General features: G+C 43.8%; 1 protein-coding gene across 1 annotated transcript; it reads right to left on the minus strand.

Annotated features, from left to right (window-relative positions):
- Window positions 1-991: 991 nt before the first annotated feature.
- Window positions 992-16,439, minus strand: ATP6V0E1 (ATPase H+ transporting V0 subunit e1). The gene is made up of 4 exons (XM_054038122.1): window positions 16,261-16,439; window positions 13,321-13,368; window positions 5,466-5,597; window positions 992-1,539 (listed from the first exon to the last, which is right to left on the minus strand). The coding sequence occupies exons 1-3, from the start codon at window positions 16,362-16,364 to the stop codon at window positions 5,504-5,506; spliced, it is 246 nt and encodes an 81-aa protein (XP_053894097.1). The 5' UTR covers window positions 16,365-16,439; the 3' UTR covers window positions 992-1,539; window positions 5,466-5,503.
- Window positions 16,440-18,250: the final 1,811 nt, after the last annotated feature.

The following is an 18,250-nucleotide window of genomic DNA, read 5'->3' on the forward strand; positions in this document are numbered from 1 at the left end:
GTTTTAAATAGGAAGGAGGGTAAATGTGTCAAACCCATATAGGCATGAAGTGGGATTTTGATTACACCCTGCATAGAAGAGGTTTGTTCCCCATTTCCTGCACCTTAGGCAGTACTAGATTAATCTCTCCTCATGGAGGCCCAGCTGACATATATGGCTTTCACCAGTTATCTGTGTTTTTTCCACATTTGGCATAGGATTGGCATGATCTCTGTTTAGAATTAGAACACCTTTGAGGATTACTTGGCAGCATCAGCTAGTACAAAATATAGTCCTTGTGCTTTCTCCTGTGTACTGGGTCAGTCCAAAGGGTTTGATACCATCAATACCCCAAAAGTCCTGGCATGAGGTTAGCCACGTAACAGTATCTCCACTTATGCCTATTTGAAATTGGCTCTCTTATCTCCAAGATCAAATTCCTGGCATCAGGCAATAGAGCATTCTGGGAGGGATTCTCGACTCTGGAACTCATTTACTCTGAAGGGTCTTTCACAGAATGTCTATTTCTAAGGCACAACACATCTATATCTAGTGTTTTTTTCCTAATTGCAGTCTTTAGCATTAGGTAGGGTCGGTCGCTGTAGCATAACTTAAGGCAGTTTATTATTAGGACAGTTACTTTCTAAACTAACTCTTGATGGTGCTTTAGCCCAAAGCACCAAGCTCTGTTTTGTCATAGGCCTTTACTATATATCATGGAAAATAGAGATAATGAAGTTGAACAACTTGAAACACTACAAGAAAGGATTCAGAGGGAAAGCAGCCGAGTAATTTCCCTTAGTATAGACCACCAGCTGGGGAGTTGGAGTCAGCTGGATAAGAACTCTTACATTCAGATGGCATAGTGAAATAATAAGCAATATTAGATACGGGCATACTGAAAGCTCTGAAAGTTTCAAAAGTTGAACTCTTTGACTAGCTAAGCAAGATTAACGTTACAGAAGTCTACCCAAAAACAAAATAACTATACAACCATTAGATGCTTCCCAAGAATGTTTCATATAAAGCAGCAGATTCATTTTATTTCCATGTACACAGAAATTAAAGATTAAACTTTACGAGAATACAATCCATTGTAAAAATAAATGCCATAAACACGTGGCAGCATCTCCCAGCCACCAGTTTTGTTGCACACTTTATTTTATGCAATTGTAGTCCAACAGAAAATGCCTGTGTACACTATAAATAGGCAGTCTAGTGTGTGGAAGTTTCATAAAGCTCACGGAGAATGTGCAACACCGAGGACAAGGAAGAGGCTGCCCTCAAACTCACATATCCCAGAAAAAAAAATTATAATTTCAAGTGTAATTGAAACAAGTATACATTTATAGCACAGAAAAGGAGGTATAAATCTTATGTATTAGGCACATTGTTAAACAGTGTAAAAGGAAACCAGGAGAAAAATATAGGGCTTTGAACAAGCCATTTAAAGCACAATACAAACATTAAGGCAATAAGCAGGTTTGGTATCCAACCAGCTATGTTAAGGGCATCTTTGGATCAACGTAGCTTTTACATCTAGAGGAAATTCTTCTTTACCTGCAAAGCAAAAGGCAATTCAGTCATTCTCTTTCATAGAGGCAATTTACTAACTGAAGAGCTGCTCAGTGAATTAACCATGGCCATTTGCTTTCTAGGAAGATGCCATGCTGTAAAGAAAAGTTGTGGCCAAATAACTGTAGAGCAGGGGTGGCCAACCTGAGCCTGAGAAGGAGCCAGAATTTACCAATATACATTGCCAAAGAGCCACAGTAATACGTCAGCTGCCCCCCATTTGCTCCCCCCTTGCTCCCAGTGCCTCCCACCCACCAGCAGCCCCGCCAGCCAGTGCCTCCCCTTTCCTCCCAATCAGCTGTTTCTTGGCACACAGGAGGCTGGGGGGAAGGGGTGGAAGGACAGGGGGCATGGCAGGCTCAAGGGAGTGGGCGGAAAGAGGTGGAGTGGGGGCAGGGCCTGTGGCAGAGCCAGGGATTGAGCAATGAGCACCCCCCGGCACATTGGAAAGTTGGTGCCTGTAGCTCTCACTCCAGAGTCGGTGCCTATACAAGGAGCCGCATATTAACTTCTGAAGAGTCGCATGTGGCTCCGGAGCCACAGGTTGGCCACCCCGCTATAGAGTATGGACAGAATTCATCTGCTTGGGTGTTTGAAAGTTCTTTCTGCAGAGATCTATCCCCAAACCAGCATCATCTATGGTGTTAATACATTTATCATATTTAACTGGGTCATATTAGAAGCTACCAGCTGGGAAGTTGTGCAGTTTTATAAATGGGTCTGATGAGAATTGTGGCAGGTGCCCTGGAATTTAGTAATGTGTGCCCAGAATTTCCAAAGTAACGCCAGGGATGCACATCCAAGATCTCTTTCAGTTGCAGTCTGCAAGGCAAGTTTGTTCTGGAGCAAGAAGCCCACTGAAGGTTGTGTGGCTCTGATGGCAGAAGAGACGAGCAAGAGATTGGTACTCCTCAATAGCATAATCAACGTTGGATCTCTTAGCTAGCCCGCTCCAGCCTGAGGCCCTGTCAACATGCTTGTGGTTGACAAGCGTGTTAGAAAGTTTCTTGCCTCTGGACAGTAAAAGATGCTTAGAAAACCATGCTGTAATCTTGATTAATACCCAGCATGGTTACTACATGTTTCTTCTGTTCACACAGGCAAAAACATGTAACTCAGTGACACCACGCAAACTGAAGGTTAAAAACCCACACAAGTTGTTTTATAGCTACTTACCACAAGAAGTCAAGCAGAAAGGCACTCAATCAGTAATTTGGATTATCTGGCAGAATCATCTGACTAAATTCGAACTCGCTCTCCCACCATCCCTTCAGATGAGGGACTTTCTGGTCATTCTATCACAGGGTTGGGCAATAATTTTCACAGGGGGGCCACTCCATGAATTTTGGAAAGTTGTCATTGCTGCACATTTCTACTATATTAATGGAGGGGGTGCGGGACAGGGAGAGAGTTTGGGTAGAGGAGGGAGCTCGGGGCTGGTGCACAGTGTTGGGGTGCAGGAGAGGGTGAGGGCTCTGGGAGGGAGTTTGGTGCAGGAGGGGGTTCTGACCTGTGGCAGGGGTGTGAGGTGTCTGCTCTGGCCGGGAGGCGCTTACCACAGGCGGCTCCCATGCCACTCCTGGAAGCGTCTACAGCCAGCTGCTGCTGGCATGTCTCTGGGCGTCCCTTGGGGGTAGAGGGGCAGCGGGTCTCAGTGTGCTGCCTGCACCTGCAAGCACCACCCCCGCAGCTCCCATTGGCCCGATTACGGTCAACGGGAGCTGCGAGGATGGTGCTGGGGGCAGCACACGGAGCCGCTTCTCCCCTGCCAGGGTGTCGGAGAGTGCCAGCAGCAGCCGGCTGCTTCTGGAAGCAGCGTGAGGCCACAGCAGGCACGTAGCCTGCCTGAGCACCCTGCTGCGCCGCAGGACTTTTAGCGGCCTGGACTTGGAGATTGTGAGGGGGCAGATGGGGCCGGACAGAAATGTTAGACGGGCCAGATCTGGTCCACGGGCCGTATTTTGCCCACCCCTGTTCTATCAGATATTAATCCCCCGTTTTCTCTGTATCAATTTATTTATAATGCTTTGGGATGCTACTCCACTAAAAGGGAAACATCTTCCAATCGATATTCTCTGGATAGCCATATCTACATTCCATCTCTCACTCAAGCTTGTTCCGGCTGGTAGTGGCAGCACACTCCATGGAGCAGACGGTTCATTATTAATTAAAAGCAAACCCCACCTTCTAGTCCAAAGTGTCCATTCTATGTAGATGATTATATTCCAATTCCAATCCCTTGGCCTTCTGGGAATATGCCAGCCCTTCTGCCTGTGGTCAAGGTCATTACTCAGCAGAAACAAAACCTAGCACAATCACACCAAACAAATGCAGCTTGGCTGCTGTACACTGTTAGAGCTTTCTATCTGCAGCAGATCCCAGCCTACCTTTGGCTTCTACTGAAAAAGTAGGAAACAGAGACTTACATACACCACAGTTTGATACTATTCAGGCTCAGCCTGATTTGGAAACACTAGAGTTATGCTTAAGGGTTAGTATTCAACAAGCTTTACAACCAACATCCAATTGAGCGGCAATGTCAGCTATCATCCATATACTGCTGTTCAACTCTTTCAAAACATAGAAAATTATAGTAGTGAGGGGGGATTAAAGCTGTAAGACAAAGGCATTAGAACACAGTGCTTTGAATTACTCATTCAGTTCCATGGCTTCGTTTTTTATGCTGATGAAATTGGTCCCCACTGTGTGCTGAGACCACTGCCTGTCATGCTGACAAATGCTGTCTCTTGTCTTATACTTGGGGTATATCTACACTAGAAACTTAAGTTGACCTATATTAGGTCGACTTACACCACTGCATACTACAGTGGCTGTATCTCCACGCTACCCTCCTTGGGTCAGTGGTACACGTCCTCACCAGGAGGGCTTGCAACGACCTAAGGGGGCAGCGTGAGGAGCAGAGTGCCTGGCGCCTCAGCTCCGCTGGCAGCTCCCTGTCAGGAGCCCAGCTGTCCCACAGGCTCCTGGTGGGCCACCCAGGGCGGGCGGGGAGGGGCTGAACAGGAGCGGGAGGAGGGACCCTGGGCTGTAGCTGCCCTGCTTTCTTGTCAATTTCATGGCTCCTGCCGTAAAATTGACAAGACAACCAACAGCCGGTGTAAATAACGCAGCATCTACACAGACAGTCCATCGTCCTAACGACACTGACATAAGCCTCTTGTGGAGATGGAGTATGGCACTTGCATCGATGGGAGCAAGGCTGTAGTAGTGTAGACACTGACATAATTAGGTAGGTGTAAGCTGCCTTACGTCAACCTAAATTGGATAGTGTAGACCAGCCCTCAGATTGTAAGATTTTTGGGGCAGGAACCATCTTTTTGTTCTGTGTTTGTATAGGGCCTAACACAATGGGGTCCTGGTCCATGACTGGGGCTCCTAGGCACCACAATAATACAAGTGATAATAGTGTTACTCTGGAGAGTTAAGGTGGGAGGATTACCTGCTCTGCAGGAAGATGGTCAGGTCGCCTCAACCATAATAGTGTAAGGACTTGAGGATTGTTAAAAAACAAAACCAACTTATGATAGGTGTTAAGGGGGGGGGGGGGGGGAGGAGAATATTCCCCCTCCCGCCATACCCATTTTCAGGGCTCTCATTTTGTTGCTAGAAGGAGGAACAGATGGTTCCCCCAACACCACCTGCTGTCACATGGTGTGGCACTCCCCTCTCCATCCTTTCAGAAATCAAGCATCCTAGTTCTAACATCTCAGTCTCTACATGAGATTAAAAGCATCCAGTCCCAAATTCAAATCCTTCTTTGTTACAGACTGTGAAAACACTGCTTCCTCTTGTGAAACTACCCACCCATTATCCATGCTATTGCCTAAGTTTTCACTGAGCATTTAGAAAACCCAAAGACATAACTGGAGAAGGTCTCCAACCATATTTACCTAGTCCACAAAAAAGGCAGCAGAGAGGACAGACATCCTTAGGGCCATTGATACTGAAGATACCAGATTGTTTCATTGCTTAACTGTGGACCAAAGAGAGGGTTGAGCTGGGCCAGGATCGCAATCAGCCAACTGCAAGGGGAAAAAAAAAAAGACATCAAGAGCATGGATGACTTGGCCAAGGCATAAAGGGTATCAGGAGACAGTAAGACAACAACACCAAGTCAAAAGGCTGCTAAGCCCAAACTCCTAAAGGTCTCACATTAATGGAAGAGCTCTAGCACTGTATTACACCTCAGAAGACTGTAGCATGTTTGGACTGAGAACATCAAGTTCAATTTAAAGTGACACGGTCAGTTGGATTTGATAGCATCTTTTTAATTCGCTGCTGCTTCTTCTTGAAAGGTGAAGTGCTCTGGGATACAATCCCATCCTCTGGGCCCATGTTCCAACAACACTGCCTCCAGAGCTGCTCAAGGCCTCTCTAAATGGCAATAGAAGTCAGAAAGGGTTAATAAAGCACATCACCTTCCAAATAAGGAGTATGCGTCTCATTTACTTTAACCGTAACTATGCCAAAATGTTTAGATATACAGAATACAGATGAAATTTAAATTGAAGCAGCGCCTCTTTTATATTAATAAACATTATGACAACGATGAAATTGAGGGATGGAAGTACAATCTAGCAGTTAAAACAAAGGAACAGGAATTGGGAAATTTTGATTGTATTCCTGATCTACTATGGAACATTGACCAAATCACTTAACCTTTGTGCCGGAGACATTCCCTCCAATAAATCAGAGATACTAGGCTTGGCTTTACAAGGAACATTACGATCCAATAAAAGATCTTAATGAAATGTATTGAACAGTTTCAAACCACCAGCCCCCAATATAATTCTTATAAGAGCCTGAACAAAAATAGAACAAATTTAGAACGGAAGTCAAAGAAATGGGTGTCTAGATCAAAGAGGTGCAAAGCTACTGAAACAATGTCAATGACAACAAAATCCAGATTAGCAGCAGCAGCCTCTCCCTCAGAGCAGCTGACAGACTAACTCAGCAGAAACCACAGCCAGAATGCAGAACAAGAAGAATTTGGGATGTGGAAAATATCCAGGAAAGCTGAACAGAAATAAATATTTCAGTATTATAAAATGTACTTGCTTTGGCTTTTTCTGAACTTGTAATATTTACAAAGAAACCTTCTCATTTGCATGGATTTAGATCTATGTAAAATACTAACTATATACACATGTTTAGTGAACATACTGTCTTATCCATCTGCTATTTATAGAATCTTTGTAAGGAGGAGAAAAAGCAGAGCAGCTTTGAATGGGAGCTGCCACAAATGCATCAAAGTGCTTAGGCAGTCATGGAAAATTCCACATAAATCTGGATGCTTTGACCAGCAAATGAAGTGCTGGTCAGGTCAGCTTCAAAATGGCTACAGAAGCCTTAGGCAAAAGATGCAGGGTTAGATAAAAGGAAGGTCAATCTTCTTGGCACTGACAAAATAAATATTTGTAAATTTTAGTGGTGTTAAAAATAATAATAAAAGCAACAAGATTAAGTAGGACACTAGCTAAAATCAAGCAAATGCTGTGGCCATAGTGTTCTAACAACCCCTCACTCATTCAATAGTATTCTGAGTGTAAATCAACAACTGAGACCAGTCACTCATGCTGATATTATGAAGTGGGTAAACGTCCACCCAGGACCAGTAGGAAAATAGCCAATTCATTCTCACTTGTGAACTGAAGAACCAGAATACTCTTATTTTGTTATCCCTAGCTACTACAGGGGAAGGGTCGCTCAGCACCACACACATTATGTTGAACATAGCCTAATCCTTTTACTATATCAAGAAAATGCCTCAAGGTTCATTGATTTGATAGAAATTCTCCCCTCCATCACCAGATCTCTATGTGTAGCCCACTTACAAGTTATTTTTCAGATACAAAGGCAGATTAGAGGGGTACCAGAGTGCATTGTACCGACTATCATTAACTTCCTGAACTAACACAGGTGGGGGGAAGAACAGGAACAGTTGATGGCTGTTAAGGGATAATTTGCCTCTTTACACTGTGCAGAGAAAGGAACTCCAGGCACCAACACACACGCCCAGACCTCTCCCTATGTTCACTGAGATCAGACCCAGAACTGCTGTGAAATAAATGAGCTGGAAGCTCATTCTGAATATTGACATGTCCACAGCTGTACAATTAGGCTCTAGGCAAACACTGTACTGGTTTCAAAAGCTATTTGTTCAGATCATGCTGTTTACAGAACTTCTGAAGCACAGTGGCATTATAGGTCAATACCCAGATTGCTCTTTAGCTCCATTACTTCCCTGTAGCGCTGGAGGTCTGATCACTGAGAACACAGTAGTAGAAGGTAGGGGAGCACAGAGTTCAGTGCTTTGAAAGACAGAACTGTGGAAAGCTTCCCCACACACATTTATCTTACACCGGGCTGCTTTACACTATAATCTGTCACGACAAGGCACAACAAAATGGGGCATTCAGAGCACAATAAAGGAAACCTCTATATCCAACATCTGATGTTTTAGTGCTGCTACATTCCACATGCTACCCCCTGCAACAGTGAATGTTAATTATCATGCTAACTCAAAGAAATTATGGTCCATCATGATCAAGTATAACCATGTCATTTTATTACTGTATAGACTTCACAGCAATTTTAATTCTAATTCCATTCTAATGGTCTGAGCACTACTACAATCGGTCTCTCTCTATAGCAGAATAAGAGCTCAATTCTGGTTTCTATTTAGATTCCAATTTGGGTAATTACAGTCAGCTCACCCAGAATTCTCCTGCAGATGCAACTGATGGAGTATTCCAAACTTTCTGTTCTGAACTACTGGGTAGTACTGCTGTGTCTTCCTACACAGATAATATCTTTTACCTCAGAGGTGGCTTCAGTGATCTCAAAATAGATGTAGCTGAGCACCCTGGGTTTTTGATGGAAGGTACTACAGAAAGATAAACTTCTTATCAAAAAGACAATAGGAAAAAAAGACTGGAATGGGCATCTGTCAAGGCTGCTTCCCCACTCTGAACTTTAGGGTACAAATGTGGGGGCCTGCATGAAACTTCTAAGCTTAACTACCAGCTTAGATCTCGTCCGCTGCCACCACTCCCAAAGTGCTAATTCCCTTCCCTGGGTAGCCTTGACAGACTCTTCACCAATTCCCTGGTGAATACAGAGCCAACCCCCTTAGATCTAAAAACAAGGGGGAAAAAAAAAAATCGATCAGGTTCTTAAAAAGAAGGCTTTTAATTAAAGAAAAAGGTAAAAATCAGGATGGAAACTAACTTTACAGGGTAATCAAACTTAAAGAGCCCAGAGGAATCCCCTCTAGCCTTAGGTTCAAAGTTACAGCAAACAGAGATGTACCTTTTTGCTAGAGTGTTTATTTACAAGTTGAGAAAACAAAGATAAAAACTAACACGCCTTGCCTGGCTGTTTACTTACAAGTTTGAAATATGAGAGACTTGTTCAGAAAGATTTGGAGAGCCTGGATTGATGTCTGGTCCCTCTCAGTCCCAAGAGCGAACAACCCCCAAAACAAAGAGCACAAACAAAAGCCTTCCCCCCACCAAGATTTGAAAGTATCTTGTCCCCTTATTGGTCCTTTGGGTCAGGTGTCAGCCAGGTTACCTGAGCTTCTTAACTCTTTACAAGTAAAAGGATTTTGGAGTCTCTAGTCAGGAGGGATTTTATAGTACTGTACACAGGAGGTCCGTTACCCTTCCCTTTATAGTTATGACAGCATCTCAGGCTTTGCTTGTATCTGGTAAAGTATTATGAGCTAAGACTGTTACAAAAATGAAACAATTAAAAAAAAAAAAAAAATTACAGAAGTTGTACCACTATATACTCTGCTTTGAGTCCCACCATGCTCCTGAGGTTTTGGTTACACTTCTTTTAGCGAGGTACAGCATATAGCACATGCACAAAAGGATATACAGTAAATTGTGTAAAGTTTCCCACAAAGCAACCAAATTTGTACAGGACAGTCAACAAGCTTAATTGGGATGACCCCTACCAATTCCACACCCAGAGGAAGCCAATTTATTTTATCAAATGGCAATGATTGCTGTTTAACTGAGATTAAATTGGAATAAATTCAGTTTAATGTGGATGTATTTGGCTAGTGCCAAGTAGTTAAGTGGCATTTAACAGATACAAAACTGAACTTCATTCAGACTGGCGCTATCAAATGTTAAAAGAAATTAAGATAATTTTTATACTTGCATTTTATTTAATCCAGAATTTCAAGACAAAGGTTTTGTAAAAACCGCATAATAAGGGACAGCCACTTCAGCAGAGTGGTAGGTCCTTGCAGGGGAATCTCACATACAGGGAACTATACTTGTGACAATGCAGTTAACATCAATTTGACTCTGATACTAATATAATAAATACTTTCACACAAAGAACCTTTCATCTGAAATCCCAAAGCTCCAATAGGATTGGAATGTAAGTGCAACATTTCCAGAAACTATATTTTTTTAAAAAATCCATAAATATCCAACACAAGGCAATTCCACCTTGGAGCATCAGAAGAGACAACAGTTCTCCTCCACATTCATAAAAATAGAAACTAAAGATGTAATTCCGTATGATTGACTGTGTATTCACTAAGACACTTAGGTTTTGTCTACAATAGCACTTTTGTTGGCAAAACTTTTGTCAGTCAGGGGTATGAAAGAACACCCCACTGACCAACATAAGTTTCACCGACAAAAGCACAGGTGTGGACAGCGCTAGGTCGGCGGGAGACGCGCTCTCACCAACATAACTACCGCCGCTCATTGGGGTGGTTTAATTATGCCAGTGGGAATGCTCTCTCCTGCTGGCATACAGCAGCTACATAGGAGACCTTACAGCAGTGCAGCTGCAGTGATACCTCTGTGAGGTCCGTAGTGTAGACATGGCCTTAGACATCACGTATGAAGACTTTAGCTTCTTCCACTTTTTCTTCTTCGCAAGGTGCAACTGAGAATGTCAGAGAATAAATCCTGCGACCATGTTTATTTGCATTTATTCAGATTAGTCAATCTATCCCTCATTCAATAACACACAAGAGCAGTTTACAAGTCATTTTAATGAAGAGCAGTTACTGCCCTATTCCAGTACAGTAGTGCTAACCTCTTTCAGTACTTCCACAACCACCTTTTGTTTGAGGATTTCAAAGCATTCAATCAAGCCTCAGCCATTCTGTGAAGTAAATATCTCCATTTTACAGATAAGGAGTCTGAGGCACAGAAAAGTAAAGAACCTAGTTTCCAGGGATTCTGAGAACCCTTAAGTTTCATTAATTTCAAGGGGAATTGCCTGGGCTCAGTACCTTAAAAAAACAAAACAAAACAAAACAAAAAAAACCACACACACTAGCCTTAAGTGGCTTGTCCAAGACCACACAGCAAATCAGTGGCAGGGCCAAAGTCAGAAATCTGGAATCCCAATTCCCACTCTCCTCAAACTTTCTGCTCTCTAGTTTGATTAAAAATAAAAATTAAAAATAAAACAGAGACAAGCACAGTGCCTCAAAGCTAAATGGGCATAATCACTGTACCCCAAAGACCATCAAATACAGCAAAGAGCTACTAGTGAAAGTGAGGACTTTGCTTCTCAGTTTCGCTTGTACACATGTACAGTGGATCGCAGTCTTGCCAGGGCCTACCCGATTACTTCACAATGCACTGGATCGCTATGAACCTGAGAAGCAGACTAATGACACTCAAAAATTCAGGTTATTGGGACCACAGCACTGCTCCTAAATACAAATAAATAAGCCATTCACATTTCCCTAGAAAGAGGCAGTATGCTCTCTCTATTAGGAGCTATGAATCTCTCTCTAAAAATCAAGATGCTACAGCCATATTATGCTCCTCTTCTTTCAAATCATAATTTACTTCATCTGCTCATAGCCTAAATGCAATTTTCATGGTGAAACAAGAGGAACACATGATGGATATTTAATCTGGCAAATATTCGTGTTTACACAGAGTCTAAGGAAGCTGGATAAAGATGCCTCCATTGACTTTCTATAGAATCACCTTCATGAATTCACTGCAGTTAAGTGTATGAGAGTGTGATTTCATTAACATTTTGTGGAATACAATTCCCACATATGCCAGCTGAAAATTCATCAGTACAGGCTTTTCATTACACTGCATCCAGTAATTCTCTGACAGCCAAGTCTTGGTCTAATTTAAGTATTAAAATCTACTCTTGGGCATTTTTAGAACACCCAGTTTCCCCTGCCACAATTAGTACTTGCTTTCCACAAGTACAAGATAGCATGCTCCAGGCACTCATCCTTAAATAGGCAGATACCCACACAAGAAATAGCTTAATATAAATGTTTAAAGTTATCTATTTGATGGCATTCATCAAAAGCCCTAAGGGTATGTTCTGCTGTTCAGCCAATAAGTCAAGTTAGGTTAGTATATATTTTGTGAGAGCATAATTATGCTACTGGGTGGTTATTCCTATATGAACTGCAAGTGCGCCGGACAGTGCTCCCAGTGCTTATGTACAGACATCTTTTCATATTTAAATATAGATTTTTTTTTAAATGGCTTTTTAAAAATAGGATATGTCCTGGTTTAGTTGGTGTTTTTTTTTAAAAGTCAGCCAGGAGGCAGATTCCATAAAGCTTCACATGTGAAATATTTCAGGCCTGTTTAACCATAAACAGAAACTGGACCTTGCTTGTATAAAACCTGCATATCACAGCATTCAACCAAGCCAAACCCACACAAGCTTGTGTCCCTCGCTAGCTCAAGATGGAACAAGACAGACCTTACTTTAAACATGCCATCTACTACAAATAATGCAGATACTAAAAACATGGCTTTGTGCTGCCAATCCCTGCACCCAAAGTCCCAGAAATTGAAACGTATCCCTCTAAGAGGTTATTTATATTAAGCTCATCACCATGGTGTGTTATGAGTGATGGCTTGCAACTAGAGAATGTGTGAACACTCCCAAATGGACTTGTTCTGTCATTGAATTGTGAACAAGTCACCTACCAGGAGGTACCCACAATAGGTATGTCAGTTTACTGTCTGTACCAGTCTGTACTTGTAGAAAAAAAGAGTGCTGTGTAGAAATGGCCTGAAAGGTATTTTGATCTCAATCACAAGTCCCTATCAAGAGGAAGAAATCATTTCACAGAATGAAGGGTTTTCACTGCAGACTGTGCCTATAACTCATCTATTTATCGGCAAGGAAAGATGATATAGGAAGCAAAGAGGGTTGTAAAGTGTTTCCAGGAGCGCAGAAGTTGCTCATTAGGTGGCTAAGAGAGAATTGTTATTAATACCATAAAATAAGGCATAATCAAGGAGCACAGTATTGATTTCAGTGGAAGTCAAGGGCTCTTGGCACCTCAAAGGATTTAGGCATGGTTGACCTGCCACTCTATCACAATAGGTACACACAAATAGTTATTACAATTAATACAAATTATTCAAGAACTGAGAAACCCACAAGAGGCTTGAGCTGAATAACTCAAGGTCTGTAAAACAGAAAGCAATAGCCAAGATAAATCACTATAAAAGTACTCAGACTTTGGGTATATGTCAGAGAATAATATACATCCAGATTCACTTTTATATATTATCCACTAACGGGAATTTTTTCAAGATTGCTGAAGGAATTTAGGAGCAAGAGTTCCATTGACTTTCAAAGGGAGTTGTGCTCCTAAATCCTTTTGGTGCTTTGAAAATTTCCCCCTAGACATTTATTCACTGAAGAGGCCTTTTTCATTTTATCAGGTGTCCCATTATTAGGAGGGGTGGCATTATTTATACTTACAAGAGGTAACAGCAAACGGCACAGGTCACCAGCATTGTGTTGATAACACTGCAGAAAGAAATAGGAAAAGACAACTGATTAAGAGTCAGAGGCACAGAAAATAAACCTAAGAATGCATTTGGCTATGATCACATGCAAGGTGACTCAAAATATGAATGTTCTAATGACAGTCTAATTTCTTGTAAGGTAACAGTATAACTGGAAGATAGATGTGCCTCTCTAACCTAGGACTCTGCACAGATTTAGTTTGCCATTTGCAAATAAAAGCATCTCATTTTTGTTTGTAGTATAAATATTTAAATACAAAGCACAGGACCATACAGCCTCATCTAAAAAGACTGTTCCAAAGAGAAGATCTCATGTAACATGCTCTCTTCTTTTTTACAATTCTCTCTATACAGAGAATCAGAACCAAATCCTAAAGCACCTTTTCTGTTAGATTTATATGTGAAAACCCAAAGGTACAGTTTATAGAATTCTTCATTTGGATACTCTGTTTGCAGAAAGTCTCACTGAAAACCAGGAAATTAAGAGCCAATTATTTTGTTTAAAATGAATCCTGTGGACTGTAACTATTGTAAAATTAAAGATCTTTAAAGGACAAACAAAATCTTGGCGATAATATGACAGTTGTCCAGAATGGGAAGATCCTTATTGGAAAGGATTGTCAAAGCAGGTGTTAATAAAATGACAATAAAGCAACTGAAGCTGTAGTGGTAAAATCGTGGCTGAACAAACATTTCAAAATCCTCTATAGATAGGAAAATTACATTTCCCAAGAATGAGTCATATGTTCTGCCCATGGAGCTCAATGGAAGATGGGTATTCTGTGTCATGATTTTTTTTTTAAATAAAAAAAAAAAAAAAAAAAAAAGAGGAATTCCTCTATATGTAGGTTTTCAGATGTGTAAGAAGAGTTCAACCTAGATAATAACAATCCTAATCAGCACTGGAAATAGGTAGATCAAGTAACTCGCTTTGCCTCTCAAACTATAAAATGCATAGATCTGCTCAAGAATAGTAACTTTAACATTAATGCTGGTGTTGTTTCTAAAAAGTAGATTAAAACACAATACAATTAGAATGTATAGAGTATCTTTCAAATACACTACAAGAAATTTGAGAGATGCAAAATGGTGAATGGTCTATGCATTATATATGAGAAGACGATGGTGGTGTTAATTGGGTGAATAAATTATTCAGTTTTTGCAGCCAAAGCATCATGGGCTGTGGATGGCGGTATGGGGGGCAAAGTAGCATCCCCTCCCCCTCCCTGTTGCTTTTGGATGCATGGCCTTGGTGTTGGTTGCTGGGGCCACCCACAGCGGTTGGGCCCTGTCCCACCTCTGGAGACAGCTGGGGCACAAGCCTGGAGGAACAGGCAGCTGCTGAGTTCCCCACCTTCCCAGAGGTGGTGGGGCTCAGCCTTTGGGCTTCAGCCTTAGGCTCCATCCCTGGGCCCCATCCTCCAGTTGCAGGGCTTTGGGCTCTTGCTGCGGGGCTTCAGACCTCTGCTGCCTTCCCCACCCACCCCCATTGGCCCTGAGGCCTCCCCCGACTCTCCATCTGGGGCTTCATTTGTCCCCAGGCTTGCCAGAGCTGAGTAAGTTTGCTGTGCCAAGTGATACTTGTATGCTTGTTAATAACACTTTTCACAACAGACTTACTAGCTAGCAATAAGTTTCAGAGTAACAGCCGTGTTAGTCTGTATCCGCAAAAAGAAGAACAGGAGTACTTGTGGCACCTTAGAGACTAACAAATTTATTAGAGCATAAGCTTTCGTGGACTACAGCCCACTTCTTCGGATGCATATAGCTAGCAATAAATAAGTTACAATGATTTGGACATGTATCTGTGCATATTCATTGGGCTTTCCCAAAGCTAATTAAGTATTTTAGGAAAAAGTACTAGAGTAGCCACCAGCAAAAGTTGGTGGCCACACTCTGAGGCCACCAAAAAATTTGTCCTGAGAATCCCTGCTGGGTGAAGGGGCACATAAGCACCTTAGGAGCACATCCCAAGTACATAAGAACAGAACAGCAACATCTTATGATCTGGTGGATAAATACAGGTAGAGCATGCCAGACAGCAGGATGTACAGAGAAAAAGGTTCTTGTGTCATTAAAAGAAGCTAAACAAAAGCTACACTATAACAGCAGCTGCATATGGGGTCTCAGGCTCAGTCCCTGCAGATGCTTAGCGATCACAGCAAAGCAACACATTAGTCCGCACCCCCCAATCACATGACTCTGCTCAGGCGGAGCAAGACAGACACATTCAAGCAGACAGAAAGTAAATAAAAAGGGAACTACGATGAGCAAGTGGCACAAGACCAAGTCTGTCTGTGCTACTGAGATGCAGCCGGACCCCCACCCCGGGCAGGCACCTGCTGCCCTCCCGCTCTCCAGACAGAGGGCTGTATTATATGAGGGTCGAGATACTTCCTGCCAAGGGCCCTTCGCTGGTTTTATCGACTATGCCCTGCCCGGCAGACCGAGAGGGAGGATGGGGGGGGGCACGCAGCCTCGGGAGAAATGAAGGGGGAAGGTGGGCCCCGACGCCCGTTCTTCAACTGAACCCGAAGAGGCCCCAGGGGAAGAAAGAGCCAGATCCGCTCCCCAGGTGCAGGGGGCCACAGCGGCCACCACAGCCAGGCCATGCTCACAGCGCTGCCTCACCAGCCTTCTTCCCCTCACAACTAGGGTGACCAGATGTCCTGATCTTATAGGGACAGTCCCAATATTTGGGGCTTTATTGTACATAGGCGCCTATTACCCCCCCCCCCCCCCCCGCGCAGCCCTGCCCCTGTCACGGTGGGGGGACATGGGTGCAGCTCCCCCATCGGAGCTCTCCGCCGCCGGAGGGTGGGTGGGGGACACTCTCCAGACCAGGACGGGATCAGGGTCCGCTCCCCTTCTCTCCCGGCGGCCCGTCACTCACCCGCGGTTGGGCCCCTTGGGCACGAACCAGGGCAGGATGCCGCCGACTACCCCCCAGAAAACGCTCATGACGATGATGGGCACAGTGAGGCCGCCGTACGCCATGGCTGAGCGCTTCACTCTGACACACTCGCGACGGCACCACTCCGGGGTCCTACTCGGCTCGGAGTGGGCCGCCGCCACAGCTGCTCGCGGAGCCCCGCCCCAGCCCCGCCGACCAACCAGCGCCCGGCACGTGACATTGGCTTGAGCCCGCCCTGCCCGGAACCCGCGCTCGACCTGGCCCGTAGTGGGGCGAGGCACGCGCGTGCCCGGCCCGGGGCTCACAGCGCCTGCGCGGCTGGCTTACCCAGCCCATTCGGCAGTTAGAGGCGCGGCCTGGCGGCCGGTCACACTTTTGGCTTCGGGCTCTCGCCCCCCAGCACGACACCGCCTTGGGAATAGCTGGTGCCTCTAGCCCCGCAGCCACCACCTGCGGGAGGGAGCTCCGGTCCGGGGCTTCCCGATTCCTCTGAGCAGGGTCGGCTCCAGCCGCCCAGAGGCTGCAAGGCCGCTCCCCTGCTGCTCATTCCTTACTGCACAGCTACAGGATGCAGATTCCCACTGCCTGGCAGTGCGAAGTAGCTCTATGGACTCTAGGCTTGAACAAGAAAGGGGACCCCGCCGTGCCAGGAGCTGTAGGAGTTGAGGAGGGCAAGCCCTACCCTCAAGAACTTAGTTTAAAGCAAGAAGCCAGAAAGAACTGGAACAGCTAGTGAAACTCTTCTGAGGGTGCTGTCAGCTCCAGGAGCAGCAAGTTCAATTGCTTTGTCCATGTGAAGTGGTTTCAACTTGGATTCTCCATTTCAAATCTTGTAAGGGTAGAGACTATACTTCTGTACAGCACCTACTGTATCAGGGGCCATATCTGCCACCATAACAAAACTGATGGGCCTTTGTTGGTACAGCACACAAGATTATATTCACATTCTCCAAACGTATAGTCCTATCAGTGGAAAAGTGGCCCTTTGGTCTAAAGCAGTGATTAGGACAACTTGGGATTCACTTCATAGACCTCGCTCTGCCTCCCTTGAAGACTTAGGTAGGTCACGTTACCTATGCATTTCACTTTCTCCATCTGAATTTTGAGATAAATACTATGTTTCAAAGATTAAAGGATAGAGATGGACTAGTTATTTTGCTAAAATAGTGGAAATACTCTTCCCACTTCTCCAACATGGCCATGTCAATAGTTTACCCATTCCCACATGAACAGAAACTAAAGTATATTAAGCACTGTGTTTGTACGTGTGGAAAGAGGTCTACAAGGATATGTCTACACTGCCTATGCCAGCTGACTTGGGCTCAGGCTAAGGGGCTGTTTAATTATGGTGTAGATGTTCCGGCTTGGACTGGAGCCCAGGCTCTAGGACAGTGAAGTGGGAGGTCACAGAGCTCGGGCTCATCTATCTCTGCAATAAATAGCCACACAAGCCCAGTCAACTTGCACAGGCCAGCCATGGGTGTCTAAGTGCAGTGTAGACATTCCCAAAGAGACTATGATGAGGCCTCAATTTATGCAACAGCAGTCTACAAATTATTAAAACATTCCAAATCTTTCCTCTGGATTCTCACTGCTTCTCATGTTTTAGATGGTAAATCTTCAAGGCAGGGGCTGAATTTTTGTCCAAAAAAAATCAATGGTTGATAAGTCATTCCCTGTGCCAGTTAACTGTCCAGTAAAGGTGAATTGTTTTCACCAGTCTGCAACAGCTTTCGGTCATTTCTATTACATTCATGTCAAAGCTCATGGAATTATGTTTTACTTACATATAATTTCACAAAGTGCTGAAAATGAAGGAAGCCTGTTCTCAAACGTCAGTAATAATTTAAAGGCACATCCCAACTCAGTAACTGCACAGAACTAAAATAAAGCTACCACAACAGGGTACTTTTAATACCTTGGTCTGTTATCTTTTACTTCCACTTCATTATATGCCAGTGTAAAACTA

This window comes from Malaclemys terrapin, chromosome 8 (assembly GCF_027887155.1).
Source record: "Malaclemys terrapin pileata isolate rMalTer1 chromosome 8, rMalTer1.hap1, whole genome shotgun sequence".
Lineage (NCBI taxonomy): Eukaryota > Metazoa > Chordata > Testudines > Emydidae > Malaclemys > Malaclemys terrapin.